The sequence below is a fragment of the Thermobia domestica genome, chromosome 10, assembly GCF_964235325.1.
Source record: "Thermobia domestica chromosome 10, izTheDome1.hap1.1, whole genome shotgun sequence".
Lineage (NCBI taxonomy): Eukaryota > Metazoa > Arthropoda > Insecta > Zygentoma > Lepismatidae > Thermobia > Thermobia domestica.
This window is the reverse complement of record NC_137463.1, coordinates 34,809,529-34,825,864: the sequence shown is the minus strand read 5'-3', so window position 1 is coordinate 34,825,864 and position 16,336 is coordinate 34,809,529. Positions and strand designations below refer to the sequence as shown.

The 16,336-nt window shown below is 33.9% G+C and overlaps 2 protein-coding genes across 3 annotated transcripts in view; one reads left to right on the top strand and one right to left on the bottom strand.

Moving 5' to 3' along the window:
* Positions 1 to 520: 520 nt before the first annotated feature.
* On the top strand, positions 521 to 2,575 carry LOC145661429 (zinc finger MYM-type protein 1-like). Its single transcript, XM_081726734.1, has one exon. It carries the CDS (start codon positions 521 to 523, stop codon positions 2,573 to 2,575), a length of 2,055 nt encoding a protein of 684 aa, XP_081582860.1.
* A 6,768-nt stretch (positions 2,576 to 9,343) lies between these two features.
* The window catches only part of Sugb (Sugar baby transporter), a 62,609-nt gene continuing 55,616 nt past the window's right edge, over positions 9,344 to 16,336 (bottom strand). For both annotated transcript variants that reach the window (XM_081728004.1, XM_081728003.1), the window contains one exon: positions 9,344 to 13,439. Coding sequence is in view for 1 of the 2 variants with exons in the window: in XM_081728003.1 (XP_081584129.1) it covers positions 13,357 to 13,439 (83 nt within the window). In the remaining variant the exon portion in view is untranslated. The remainder of the gene's footprint in view (positions 13,440 to 16,336) is intronic.

Here is a 16,336-nt window from a genome sequence, read left to right as displayed (position 1 = left end):
TACACATCCAGTGGCAAAAAGCGTTGCCACTGGATCCAATAGCATTGAGCATACGGCAGAGAGCTCCTATTTCTTAACATTGGAAAGCACATTTATTCTTGCATCGCTCCTATCCTGTTGTATGGTCTCCATCCAGTTGCGGAGACCTTGGCAACTGCCACTCAGCTTCTGTAATAGTTATGCATTCCTTCACTCACCAGCAACGAAGGCGTAGGTGTTGCGTGGGTCGAGGCAGTTTGGAAGAACAAACCAAAAACACGTAATAATAATAATAATAATAATAATAATAGAATGGAGGGAATGATATGCAGAGTGTGTCTGAGGTTTTGCTCATAATATTGTTACAATTGAAAATCCTATTGTGCTGTTTTATTTTAAGTGTGTGTTTGAAGAATGTGATGGTGTTTTTGTTCTTAGCGTGTGAGTGATATTTTTAATATTAAAATATAACGCTAGTAACAGAAAACTCAAAATGAATTCAGTTTGCAGTCTTCTCAGGACCCCATTTTCTCGTAGGCCGATGGAGGAGAAGGTTGAAATAAAAAGGTTAGGGCGTCCAACACCAATTTTAACAATCAATCAAACAGTCAAAACAGGTAAGAGACAGTTTCAGCGCTCTTTTAAAATCGAGTATTATAACAACACAGACTGGCTTTGTGGTTGTGAGGAAAAAAATGCTTTATTTTGCTTTCCTTGTTTACTTTTTGGGGGTGAACGTGCTTGGACTGAAATAGGCATAAAAGATATTAATCATTTGAGTGAACGAATTAAGGGACACAAAGCTACAAATATCCATATGAAAAATGTATTACAGTTAGCTTTATTTGGTACTGCCAATATAGCTCAGCAGTTAGACAGTGAGTATAGGCGAAATATAGCTTTGCATAACGAAAGAGTGAGACATAATCGTTATATTCTAAATATTATAATTAATTGTGTACGTTTTTGTGGTGCATTTGAATTAGCGTTGCGGGGTCATGACGAGACAGAAGGATCTTCAAACCCAGGTATTTTCCGTGGCCTCATTGATTTCAGTGCAGAACTTGACACAGCCATGAAAACTCATTTGGAGAAAGCTACTGTCTTTAAGGGAACATCTAAAACGATTCAAAATGAACTTTTAAATATTATGTTAGAAGTTTGCCAGAATAAAATCTCACAAGAAATAAAAGAATCAGAATTTTTAGCTGTGATTGCAGACGAAACTAGTGATGTGGCTAATACTTTTCAAATGGCCGTCATTTATCGACATTTAGTGAATGGAAAACCAGTTGAAAGATTTTGGACTTTCCTCGAACCTCCTAGACACGATGCAAAAACTTTGGCGTCATGCCTGTTAAAAGAACTTGAAAAACATAGGTTAGAGGAGACCCCACAGAAATTAATCGCGCAGACGTACGATGGCGCGTCAGTAATGTCCGGAACGTCTGGAGGAGTACAAGCAATTATTAAACAACAGTTTCCAAACGCCGAGTACGTTCATTGTTATGCCCACCAGCTGAATCTAATTATGCTCAATGCTGCTTCAGGGGTAAGAAATGTTAGAATATTTTTTGCCACTTTGCAGGGAGTTTGTTCCTTCTTCTCAACAAGTCCACAGCGTACAAAATTACTTGATGATATCGTAAAGAAAAGACTTCCCCGGTCTGTTCCTACGAGATGGAATTTCCAATCACGCGGCGTTAATACAATTTATCTGTACAGAAAAGAAATAATTCAATGTTTGAAATATATTCTAAGTAATGAAGACATTAAAAATTCGAGCACAATCGAGAAGGCAAGAGCGCACATTGACACACTTACTAGACGCAGCTTTGTGTTTTGGCTAACTCTGTTCCACAAAATTTTACCTCATGTTGACATCTTGTATGGACAGTTCCAAAGAAAGGACATTGATGTGGTAGGTGCTCAAAAGTATGTTTCAGTTTTTGTAGAAAGTGTTGAAAAAATAAGAAACGAAGAAATAGATATTGAGCCTTTAGTTTCGTCGGAGACATCGAAAAGAAGAAAAACTGATAACACACAACTAAACATGGAAGCGAAGGAAGTGTGTGATGCGATTATTAGTAACGTTAAACAAAGATTTAGTTTTACTGGCCATCTTGTGGCGGGCACTTTATTCTGTAATGAAAAGTTTGGAGAATACAGGAAGGAATTTCCAGAAGAAATTGTTCAAAACGTTTGCAACTTCTATCCATTTGTCAACGCAAAACAGCTTCATTTCGAACTTTCCATAATATATAACACTGCCGAGTTTTCATCAATATCTGGACCAGTTAGTTTATTAGAATTTTTCCAGCACAATAACATTGAGAAAACCTTTTCTGAAATAACCAAACTTCTGAAGGTTTTGCTCGTTATTCCAATGACTTCATCGGAGGCAGAGAGATGCTTCTCTACCTTAAAGAGAATAAAGACTTTTCTGCGGAATACCATGACACAAGAGAGACTATCTGCCCTGGCAATGTTATCTATTGAGAGAGACTTGGTGAACAGCATTCCAGATTTTAATCAACAAGTAATAGAAAAATTTGCAGCTCGAAAAGAACGAAGGATGGACTTCCTTTTCAAATAAGGTACGATTTATTTAATTAAATAATTTTATTTAGCTTTATATATATATTCTTTTTCTTTAATGTTTCCGTAATGCTCTCATGCTGTTTATATTTCCGTGCCTTACAACACATGCTACATTCTATTTATCTCTTGTTTAAAAGTGTCGTATATGCATAACGTATAAATGTGCAATGACAGTGATTGTTTACCTTGTTCGGAAGGAAACAGAAAAGATAGGTTAGTTCAGTAATTGTTAATATACAGGTTGGCCCTAAAGTACGTATACACCCCTGCATTGATCAAATGTAACATTCCAGTTTATGGATTTATTTGCTTCGACTGTTCTGGGCTTAAGTTGTAAGTAAAAAGACGTTAAGAACAAATAATAAAGAAACTAAGTCTACCTGTTTGATAACAATAAGAAATGATATAAAATTCAGTACGGGACTGAATACCTACTTTTGGGCCACCCTGTACTTAAATCAATAAACATAGCAGTAGAGCTTGGAGACAAAGACACAAGAGAAGGAAAGTTGGGGGTGGAGTGGAAGTCACGCGTAAGCATGTACCTTTTGATACTGCAACTGCTGGTTTTACAGACCACGAACCGCTACTGCCCATTCGTCACCCATTCCTTACGATTCCGTCGCTCTTGGGCACAGGAATACGTTAATTGGACCTAGATGATTGGAAAAGGGCGTGTTGGTCCGACGAATTACGGTTTGTGCTACTATTCTCAGATAGGCGTGTGGACTTGTGGTGCCAACAGCATGAAGCTATGGATCACTCATGCATGGTGCGTACTGTACAGGCAGGTGGGGGCGACTGTATGGTTTGGAAATGCTTCTGTTGGTATGGACAGGGACCGTTGGTGTGCATGGACCCCAGCGAGACATCCGTTGTGTACCTGCGTGTGTTACAGGATCATGTACACCCTACAATGCACAGTGCCACCAAGCCAGGACTATACTTGCTTGACTTAAGGAACATTTTACGGAGCTGTAACATATGAATTGACTCCTAACTCACTGGATCTTAATCCTATAGAACATTTATGGGATGTTGTGGAACGAGCTCTTCGCACCATGACTTCTGCACCGACATCTGTGTGATCGTTATGGAATACCATCAGAAACGTATGGTGTCAGATCCCCGTGAAATCATATCAGCAACTATCAGAATACATGCCAGTCCGTGTCCAGGCCGTCCTCTGAGCAAAAGATAGAACAACAAAGTATTAGATAGGTGATCGCAATTCAGTAAGCACTCAGTGTATAACTACGACCTCGTTTTCAATCATAAATATGGAGCTAAAAAGGACATTTTCAGTACATTTCAATCAATGTAAGGTATTGTACTGACAAAGTGTTAGAAATGTGGATTACAAGAACGTGGACAGAGGTTAAACGAGAAACGAGGGAACATTAGGGAAAGTTAGGAAAAGAAAGTCTATCTAGGAAAAAGAGAGAGAGAGAGAGAGAGAGAGAAAGAGAGAAGAAATTGTGTTCTTAGAGATGTCACATATGGGAAGGAGGATATAACTGATGAAAATATCAATGATAGCAATACTTTAAAGAGGCAGAAATGACAGAAGATAGTAGTGCATCACTGGTATGTGACCTGTCAGTAATGGCAGATTAGTTGGATGGCTAATCTTAACGCCATCCAACTGTTATCTATTAGAACTGTCCTTTTTCTGCACGGGAAGAATAAGTGCATGTGATCCAAAAATTTGGATGTTGTATTTCTTACTTTTAAATTCATTATAACCACCCATCCACAACTTTTCCGGCCAAAATATACTTGTGTGATCCTATAAGTCCTGGCAAAGTACTATTGTCCTCGAAAAGCTGGCAACTTCGGGTTTACAGAACAAATGCTTCGAAAATACAAGTGTTATTGAAAGGGCAATAGAGTTTAAAATACAGAGTGGTACAGAAATGTAAGACTGTTTTAACAAATAAAACTGTGAATAAAAATAATTAAGCGTTAATTCTGTATGAACAATAAAGTACTTTTTATTATAAAATTATTGGTAAAATATATTATACTAAGTGTTCCCTGTGATTCAACTTTTCGCATGGCGCTTCCCACCCACTACAATCAAAATTTCCGGTACAACCCGTTAAAGCGTTGTACACCTATCCCAAAATACCGAATTCTACACAAAAAATTATCTCAGGGAACTTCATGCACTAATGGATAATGAAAACAGAAATATGAATGCTCTCGAATATTCTTTACCCTTTTAGAAGTGAAATTTTCGAAAAGGCTAAAAGCCTGCATTCCCTTATTAGGATCAATCTAGTGGGTCTTATAATATTATAATGCTCGTATGTACGTTACTCCACACGATCTCTTAAACCAACCTGTATTTTTGTATTTTAATTTTCGCGATAGACAGCTAGACCGATTATCTTGGCAAGATCGTTAATGGAGTCAATCTGTTAACAACTTCACGCTATTTACATCCCATACATGGACATATGTGCTGAAGTAAAAAATTTCTTTCGAAGCTAAAAGTTTTTTTTTTTTTAACGTTAAAGTGTTTTATCAGTTTAACAGATTTTTTGTTAAACCTCAAAAAATATTAATGAGGTTCAAACACACACTTCGGGTGTGATAGGGTATATCTTTGAAATGAGATCTTTCAGTTTAACATCCCACGTTTATGGCCTTTAAGCTAAAGGAGACAGATGGTTAAGGCAAGTGAATGATGATGAAAGATGAGATGGAAATGTGGGAGGAAACAGGAGTACCCCGAGAAAACCCACGGATGATATAAGAGTATATAAAGCCTAAAGCATTGATGCTGTTTTTAAACTAATGCTCGAAGATTTTTTTATTTTTTGATTAAAGCTTAAAAAAAATATTGATGAGGTTAAAATCTCTCATACTTGGGAAGTGAGAAGGTATATAAAGCCTAGAATATTGTTCTTTGGCTCAGTTTAACCTCAAATACAAGACTCTTTTTTGGTAGCATAAGTTCATTCATAAATGTAAACTTCGTATAATCCTCTTTACTGTCTTTACCAGACTATATTTTCACTTAAAGAGATTTAAATACCGACTTTCAACATTCCTTTCACCCGAATTCCACAATATGAAATCTATTATCGCTGAGTGTTCTGCCCAAAGGAAGGTTCTAGGTCTTCACCAAACATAGCTGGCAGGACTACTAAGCCAGCAAAGCAGGAGTAGGGAGGTTAGTTTTTTTTTTTCCTCTTGTGCACAGTGCGCAGAAATCCCAACAAGCTGGTCAAAAAAAAAAAAAAAATAAATAAATAAATACTATTATAACTTTGTTAATTTTCAACTTTTTTTTTTTTTTTTGGAGTATCAAAACAGAACAAGAGATGAAAGTAGTATGTAGAGTTGAAATTTAAATAATTTAAGCTGTGAAAACAATGGAAGTTATCACAAATTAACATTAAAGCTAACGAAAAAATACAAGAAGGATATGCTAGATATCCGAAACAGTTACAAATTATAATTTAAAATAAAGTAAAGTTTTAAGCTTTGGTCAGTCTCTCTTTTGTTGAAAAAATACAGACAAAATTAAAAAAAAAAAAGTAGATAAATGCTGAAAAACAGTTACTAATTCCACATAATGCTATCGAAATACTGATTTTACAACACACGCAATACTATACGCTAACAGAATTCACATAAAAGAGCTGCCCATATGTGCCCTTGTAAAATTTATGCACGTGTTCATAATTATCAGCGACCTCAAAAATATAATGAAGCTAGTTTTCAGCCTATTTTGAGAATTTGAGAACAATTTTGGCCGCAATATTAGATCTACCATTTTGAATCTGATTTTTGACCTCACATTCAATATCAGCAACTCGTATCCTATACATTCATAATATTGTGCAAACTACACAACGTTTTCGTATTTTGACTAACTTTTGGGGATTTCAGCCCACTGTTCTGTGTTTCAAAAATATACATACCAATATTCGAAATTACAGAACAAACTGAGAAGTGCAATTAGGCAAGAACTGAGTGATTCGTTATACATAAATTCAAATGCAATCAATTAATATTGTTACGATAGAAAGTAGTATAATTTCTCATAGTGTCAAGAAGTCGAAGCCTTGAAAGAAGTCTACAATACAATAATAGCATAAAGATCACATACTTACTGATATAGAATTACTACAAAAACAGCTAACTAATGAATATTACAAAAAGGTCTTGCTAGTTTTTATGTCCATCCAATATTGGACATATTCCTGGCTGCCTCACGCATGTTGATACTTACTCTTCCAGGTATACTCTCAAGACTTTTTTTTTTTTGCCATGAGTATACGAAATATTATTACATAAAACGTAAGTTTAAAAACAAGAAACACAAAATCAAACTATGTTCTAAGATATGTACACGCAAAATTGTAGTATACACTATTTAAAATCATAATTTATCTTATTTACATAATTTCTTCCATAAATGGCGGTTTCCAAAAATAAATACGGTACTTAGGAAACGCATGTGAACTATACATTTCTACCATCACCATTATAAAATTAACTATAAATATGACACACTATGAAGGATTATTCAAAATATTTTCTCTACGGTAAGGCATCCCAACACGACTTAAAGGGTATCGTTACAGTACATTTCTACCGGAAATCGTACGTAAAAACGAATAGTATAGAAAAAGGTACAAATAAAACATATCTATGAAAATAAATGTTCCTTTAGTAAAAAAAACAAGTCCTTAGTCCATAAAATTGTCACTGAAAAACACTGACTGTACTAAAAACTAAATTTTACAATAACTTTATATATATATATATATATATATATATATATATATATATATATATATATATATATATATATATATATACACCGTAAAACTTGGCAAATCTTCCAGGCATTAGAGAAGTAAATGCAAAACTACTTTCAGAGTTTTCCAGAATTACCTTTGGTTAATCATAAATATGAATCTACGTGAAAATCTTGAGTTTACAAAGAATAGGAATCATTATTTAATATCGACAAAATTACCGTTTTACGTAACATAAAAGTAGCATTTAAAGAAAAAATCTATTACATTCTCATGCCATCTTTCCTCTTACTATTCAGAAGTTTGAATTAAATAGATAACTAAAAATGCGAGGTGATTAATATATTGACATACCAATTGGTTATTTTAAATATCTGAAATAATCTAATCAAGATGGCTATCCATATATCCTCGTTATCTGAATTAAGTACTGTAGATTTTACTGTTACATATTTTAGAACTAATCTGCATCACTCCACACTTGCAGACGAACAAAAGTAATACAGTGTATCTTATATGATATAACAATTATCAAAAGTTATTAATATGAAATACATTTTATTTGTTTGTACATACAGACAAGTTTTTTAAAAAATAAAACAATGTGTTCGAAGTTATAAAAGTATTTCGGGTGTATTTAACAAATATTTTCTTGAACTACATATTATAAACATATATACGGGTACGAAAGCCACCAACAGTTAATTCGTATGGAAAATAAAAGTAATCAAAATTAACACACACACACTCACAATTGAGAAATATCCAACACGAAGGTGTTACAGTATTAAATACTAAACTATTTTTTTTTAGTAAGAACTTATCTTTTTCCCTTAAAAAAGAAAGTATCAAGTTCTTTTAATTTATATTCGAAATTCCCGCACTATAGTCTAATGAAGACAAATATATAGAACTTAATAATGGATTTTGGTGGAAAAATATAAATAAGTGGCGGGAAACACGAGTATTTAAAAAATAAAATAAAATAAAATAGTTATGTCACAAGCCTACGCTGAGCTGGGAGCAAACACGTAACTTGAAACTACTCGAACTACATTGATTTTTATAATCATTGTCCTAATCACGTTTATCAAAATCTTCGTTCAATCTAGTTTGAACGTAACTATGATGTAGGATTCCGAAACGTGGATTTTTTTTCGCTTATAACCTGAAGTGGTTTATCGTACGATTTCAAGAAAACTACGATTAAAACTTTCTCCTATCACGTAAAACTAGTTAGTAACAAAAGTAACTAATCCCAACTCAGGACGCAAATCTATCAACAAAGTAACTTGAAAAAAATGCAAATTAAGATTTAAAAATGCAAAGACAATAGCAAGATTCGTATGGCAAGTATTTTTTTTTTTTTTTCAAATGGAACTTTCATCACGCAATCATATGCATTGTGGTATGCTGGCAAGTGTACTCTCACGAAATTAGTTTCACGTTAAGTATACGCAAATAAAAGCATCTGTTCACACTTATTCCTTGAGGAATAACAGTTGGTAAATCTAAATTATGTTCAACAATTCTACACAACACTTTGTCACGTGCAGAAGTCACAAGCATTTAAACAGAACTTAAAACAGTCACACATTTGCCACTGGAAATTCTACACATGTCTATACTTACATGTATCTTCCATACAAATATACACTATCATTATTTCGATTCTTTAACATTTTATACGCACACATATAATTACACATACACAAATACTTCAAGGAATAATAAAATTATTTATATATATGAAACAATGGTAACATTTTATATAGTAAATAGAAGTAATTTCTTTTCGATTGAAATGAAATCTAAGTTTTACGTCCAATGGTTATGCCGGCTAGACTAAAGGAGACGGTGATGATGAGAAATGAATGAAATGGTGGAATGAAGAAAGTGGGAGGAAACGGGAGAACCTCGAGGAAACCCAAGCACACGGCGTTTGTCCACCACAAAGCTCACTTGGCGCGAGCTGGGATCGAACCAAGGACCCCATGTACCAAAGATGAATGTTCTACCACTGAGTCAACGCGGCCCTTTCTTTCCGATTGAGTGTTTTTCTCTTAATGCGGTTTTTGATCTACACAACACGCGTACATAATATATACACTATTTCTTCATACGTTTCGTTTCTTAAAGTTTTAATTTCTTTCTGTTGAATGACTACCAAGGAATTCGAATACATCTCAAGCTGTGTTATATTACGAGAGTTAGTTGACAGGCAATGAGTCTACAGATGACAGAGAGTTGTGTCAGGTTTAACGAACATATTACTATTTTGTATCCGCACCGATAATTCACTCAGAAAAATGGCATTTTCTTTCTACTTTCAAACACAAGAGGAACAAATGAAAAAATGTAACAACAAAGGGTGAGCAGCAGAGTTCCGCTCGGTGGAACACAGCTTATTTCCACTCCCAAATAAATTAGGCGCAAGGTTGTGATAACATATTTTTTCACATGCAGAAAGCATTAACCCCGGAGACAGCACTTACATGAATATAAAACGTAAGTCTGATCGAGCAGTTGCGTAACATCATAAGGTTGCAAGGGAACAAAATTATCATTCATACCATAATATAAAGTTTCGCTACAAATTTTATAAGCTTCACTTTACGTTCTGGTAATTATTCCTACTAATCATCTCCTATACTCATCAGAATTATTCCTTTCCATAAATGAAGTAACAGTAACATACGAAAAGTTTTCGTAAGATAATACAATCACACATGCTGTTCTGAAATCATTAAGTCCACGACTGACTTCTCAATCAAATATTAAAGCTTGTAAAACGACGGGATACATCCTTTTTAAAAGTTTATACACAATGTGCGGCATATGTTTTATATCGCTGTCCGCTGCGATATTATAACAAAAATCATAATTTGACTATTGAAACGCGACTCGAAAAGAATTCATATAATTCTCAAAGAACATAAATCCAGTGTACTTTTTTTTTTTAAAAAAAGTTTGTGTATTTATGAGTTAGCACAGGGATCACCATTGGACTCTCATCTGCGTGGTCCCGAGTTCAATTCCCGCTCGATGCTTCCGAATTTTCGGCGTCCACCCAGCGTCGTGAAGCAAACTGGAGAGTCAAGTGAATAAAACATATGACGACCACTAGATCTAGAAAGCTCCGTGTTCATCGCCAGGTTGGACGTTGTTCAGCAGGTCACTAACAGATGGCATTAGAGCCGATCAGGCCCACAAAAAGGGCTGTTACGCAAAGTGGTTTGGCTTTATGAGTTAATACTTTATCTTATTTCTGATTAAGAGCCTTCATCCCGGCGAAATTAAAATACCGCTAATTTTACAGTAATTATGTGATATCTTCAAATAGATAAAAGATAATAGAAATGTGGAACAAGAACGCCCTAGATAATATTATTTTACATGAGATACCGTTATCACAACTCATTTATCTGTTTTCGATTTCGAGCCATTTTGAAAATCGGCATTTATTTTCGCGTTTCTAAACAGCTGGAAACGGAAAGCCGTTAGGTGACTTGTGATAACGGTACCTCACGCAAAATAATATTGTCTAGGGCGCTCTTGTTCCATATTTCAATTATCTTTTATCTATTTGAAGATATCACATAATTACTGTAAAATTAGCGGTATTTTAATTCCGCCGGGATGAAGACTCTTAAGTATTTCCTTTACGATAACATTAATAAAAAATAGCTGCTTTACGTTTATATTGTTCAACTATCTTCTTGCTAAGGAAAAATTAAGAGAAAACTATATGAATGGCAGTTATCAATAGGATGAACACTTAACTCTGTTAGTATTATTCATCTAAAAATTACGTTATGTCTACGTCATAGAACATAGATACTTATGAATCAGTGTCAGCAAAATCATCAGCAGTAGGTTGTTTATATATATATATATATATATATATATATATATATATATATGCGGCATTAACTTAGTCATTGAATCCAAAACTTGCTAACAGCATTCCTGCATTGAAATGAGACATACAGTAAACAAAAGCACGTAAACTAACCAACAATAATTTTCATAAATTATCTTCCTATATTTGATAAAAGTCTAGTTTAGATCTATCATGCTCTAATTCTTCGAACATTCTATATTGTGTAAGATAATCTAAATTGATTGCCATGTGACCATTTAATTTAAAAGGTAAAAGGCATCGATATATGGCGAACAAGGTTCCGATGTTAATTTTAGAAGCAAGAAAAAAAAAGGATATAACATTTTATGAAATTGTATCAAAAAGCTTTAAAGAAATTCATCCAAAACAATTCAAACTGCTTTTGCATACCTGAAGACTCGTTAAAAGCCTTTTAAAAAATTAGAAAATCATGCCAATTATCTTCGGAGTAATTTCCTCAGAAGCGACGCCTGAAAACACCGCCATTTCGTAACACAATTTTTCCTTAGTGTAATTCACCACCAAAAACTCGCCTAATTCCTTAAAATGAAAATTCAGCTGAAAAGAATAATATTTTGAAACTAATCCGCACATCGCAGCTGCACGACACGCAAACAAGAAAAGAGCTTCTCACTGATTTAAAATGCCAGGGTGCTGCAATCCTTCATGAAACATCACTGAAAATTATTATAACAATAAATAATGCCACAGGTATATTTACATTACATTCTGAACTGCAATATACACCTCTTCCTATACGAAATAAGTTATATACGTTGTTAACGTAAAATTGAATTAATCTATTACGTTGTATTTGCTACACACCTGCAAAAGTGTTAAGTATTAACACACTCAAAACACTAATTTAGATCTATCATGCATTTCTTTACTGACAGACACTTTGATACTATTCACTATCGAACAGTATGCAAAGAATTCGTATTTATTTTACATACTTTGGAAGTAGTAGAAGAAAATTATTCGAATCATTTTCCCAGTATTATTAAAATATTCATAAACTGAACATTTATTCCGACAATTATTCTTTATTCGAATAGTCATTGGAATAGGCTGTTCATACATTCGAATAATACATTGATTTGATATTTGAATAAACGAATAGTCGATACTTTTTCCACTACTACTTTTGAAGCCAATTTTGTTTATGTACACTTATGCCCAAAATGATTGTCGCATGTCTATAAATATGTTGTTACCGGTATTTCTTATAATGTTAGTATGTGCATAATCGGTAAACACATAGATGTGGCAAATTTCATGTCAAAAGAGCAGTAAATAAGAAAAATAAAACGAAAATAAAACTTTCTTGTCCATTTAGGAACATTTTGTTTTATTCATTCTAATTTTCGTATTTATAATTCTTTTCCTATGAAATTTACCACAAATATACATTCCCCGATTATACACATAGTATCAGTGTTAAAAGTATCCTGCAAAATCATTATCAAATTATATTCTTACAAGAAGAGTTATAGATATGCGACAATCATTTTGGACATGAGTGTACATGCATACAATACAAAAAAAAAAAAAAAAAAAAAGTCCTTTGTACGTTGCGAACTCGTGTACAAATTGGTTAATTGTTGTCCAAAGTTACTGATTAAAAAACGTTTACTAATGAGTGCTTTCGCATAAAAAATAATGAACTTATCCAATCATACCTCCTTCTAGAATTAACATATTCATGTGATTTTTTTTATCGAACACACTCAATGGAATACATACTTGTATGTAAATATTTTTTAAACGTAACATTGTATTAATAGAATAGTCAACCACAATATGTACGCAGTTTTCAATATTACAAATCTTCACCTAGTCGATATATGTACAGCAAAGTTTCATCAATGTAGTCCAATGTAGTCCAATGCACTCCCGTTTGCATCGTACATACTCCTGTCTGTAATTACAATTAAGTACTCCTATATACATACATATCAGAAAGGAACACCACCTTGTAAACTCCTATACATCACTATATCTAATTTCTTTGTAAGAATAACGTTAAAAAAATATTTTAAAAAAAGTACTTTACATTTATACACTACAATACAAATTACTATTACTAGTAATTCACGATGGACTCAGTTCTTGCTGATCTTCAAGCATATGTATTGCTTCGTTAGGAGGGGCATATCGCGTAGTACTCTTGAAACCTGAAAACATAATATAGATGCACAGATAAGAACAAAGATATAGCAAATGTAAGTTACATTTTTTTTTTATCTAATTATATATCAGAAAAAAAAAAAAAAAATTGCCAGTGCATGCTGTAAGATACATACTATTAAATTAAAATCTTAGATCCGAGATCTTGTATACCCCGCCCCCCCCAAAAAAGTTATATTCAATTATTCCTCTCTAGTGCTTTCATCAGAAACTCTTCTCCCGTTGCTATGCTTATTGTTAATTATTAATCCATCACATTTTTGAACTACCAAAATTAGGAACATGAAGAAAAACGGTAAATTTTAGCACAGTTTGTAAAACTTCGCACTTTGTGTTACAGCTTTCATTCTTAAAAAGTGAATTATAAACATTTAAATTGTATAAATGTGATATAATTTACAAGGCATATTACTAATATCGGCAGAAAATTGTTTATGTCAAAACACCTATCTTATTTCAACGAAACTTCGCAAAAATATCTATATAAACGTTTTTCCACTATTCATAAACTTCTTGTAGAAATAATTAAAAAAATCTCTGTGGAAAATTTTAATATACACTATCCTTTCAATTAATGGAAAAGTTACACGCTTCATGCTCAATAGCAAATTTGCATAAATAACTTCGTTTTTGATTCTTCACTTTGCTTAAAAGGTGTTTTTTTTTTTTTTTTCGAAACAGCAGAACATTTGACAATTAGTAATATATATATATATATATATATATATATATACTGTATATAAGATTTTCACAGAGAAGAGTTTTAGGATATTTCTGCACGAGGATTGCAGATAGTGGAAAAGTGTTCATGTAAATACTTTTGCGAAGTTTCATTGGAAGAATGTGTGTGTTTTATTTTCTACCAATATTAGTGGCATGCTTCACAAATAATACAATTTAAATGCCTATTTTCAAAAACAGAAGCTCTAAAGTGAAGAAATGCGAAGTTCTACAAACTATATTAAACTTTATGAGTATTCTTTATATTATTAATTTTGGTGGTTCAAGAATGTCCTTACGTGGAATAATAATCAATAATAAGCACAACAGGGGGAGTCACTGAAGGAAAGCCTAGACAGAGACGAAATCATTTAATTCACTTTTTTTTTCCACAGGTCTCTACTTTATTTTAATTTACTTCATAGTGAAAACATAATCGTAACTTAAAAAACTATGAGTTCTCGTTTAAACGCTTCACCAGATAGGAGAAAGATGAGGTGGGGGTGAGGTAGTGGGAGAAAATAAAAAAAAAAGAACAAAAAAATCTGAAAAGCGCCCATGTAGGCGTCATACTGAACTGCAGAATCATGTGGCCTCTGTTGATAAGTTGCTATAAACATAATATTACCAGCACTTTCTACTGAGGAGTGGTTTATCCTTTTATTTTAAATGTCGTTGGCCGTATTTGATGAAGCTATGTTAAATCACGAAAATTAACTGAGCAACGTAGTCGTCTGTGTGTCTCTATCCTAATGTGAGATATGTAGGTTCAACCATTTAGTCTCTCAAATCATATCAAATTACTCATCCTCATAATCACATATTTATTACACCCACAGAAACCGACCACATATCAATATTCATTTAAACATTTGAGTTCTAAGATATATTAATTAATTTTAGAAAATCGTGCATTCTCCTATTAACCATGTTTACAATCGCATCAAGGACCTATCGGGACCAAAGACATACGCGCTAGTGACTAGACCACAGAGAAGAGCTGTTACTATTCTGAGCATATGCCAATTAAACACCTATTACCTAGTAGTATTTGTTGGAAATTTTACAAAAAGAAAAAAAAAAAAACTAAATAAAGTACGTGAGTATCTTACCTCAATTTCCGCAAACGTGGTTTCCGTTCGTCGTCGTGGATAAAAAGAAAAAACCTTCTCTTACAGGTAATGCTCCCCTTGATCTTCCTATCTTCTAGAAGATACGACGTGATTTTTACACTGACAGTCAGTCCTGTGCACAGGCTGGAGTCCAATATTATACACGTCCCAACTTCCTGCAGTATTAACTTCCAGTAGCTATAAAAATCACACCGGAGCACGTAATTATATTCACTTCACTTACTATTTAAACTCACGATCTGTGTTAGACAAGCACACGATCTGTGTTGACCGCACTTTACGATAGTTGCATACGACTGCTTCCTACAGAGCAGCAACTTCCAGCGCACAGCACTCATACATAACACGAACTGTAACTGTGTGTGTGTGCATCTCGCTACAACTGCCCTTACGTATTGTCACTAGAGGGCGTAAGGTAATACACGTCACTCACCCTGACGTCACTAAACGAAAACTTGATAAACAAAAGCACATAAAAAAAAGGTCTGTATGTGCAACACTTTCCCTTGTTGACAAGTTTTCGTCAATATTATGATACATGGATAATATCAAAGGTACTTACATATATATACAATTAATGTACAACTAACTATGTTCTAATTTACAAGGCCTATCTTGTTACAAAGTAATGCTAACCTATTTCTCATGATAGGCTTTGTCAGCAAATCTGCCAGCTGTTCTTGTGTTGAGATCTGGTTCACCCCTAATTCTTCTTGTGTCACCTTTTCGCGAATAAAGAACTGCTTGGTCTGAATATGTTTGGTCCTCTTGTGAAATTCCGGGTTCTCTGCAAGTCTCACCGCTGCGCTGTTATCGACTTGAATGACGGGCATCTTTTCCAGCTGTGTAAGCTCTTGGAAAAGCCGTTTTAGCCAGATGACTTCCTTCGCCGCCTCTGTAGCTGCTACTAGTTCAGCTTCTGTGGTTGAGGTTGTTACCATACTTTGACGTTGACTCAACCAACTTATACTTCCTCCAGAATACAGCACAAGAACTCCCGTGGTTGACTTCCCTGTTTTCTCACAACCAGC

Coding starts and splice junctions, on each gene's coding strand:
- LOC145661429 (XM_081726734.1), top strand. CDS start 521: ATGGAGGAGAAGGTTGAAATAAAAAGGTTAGGGCGTCCAACACCAATT.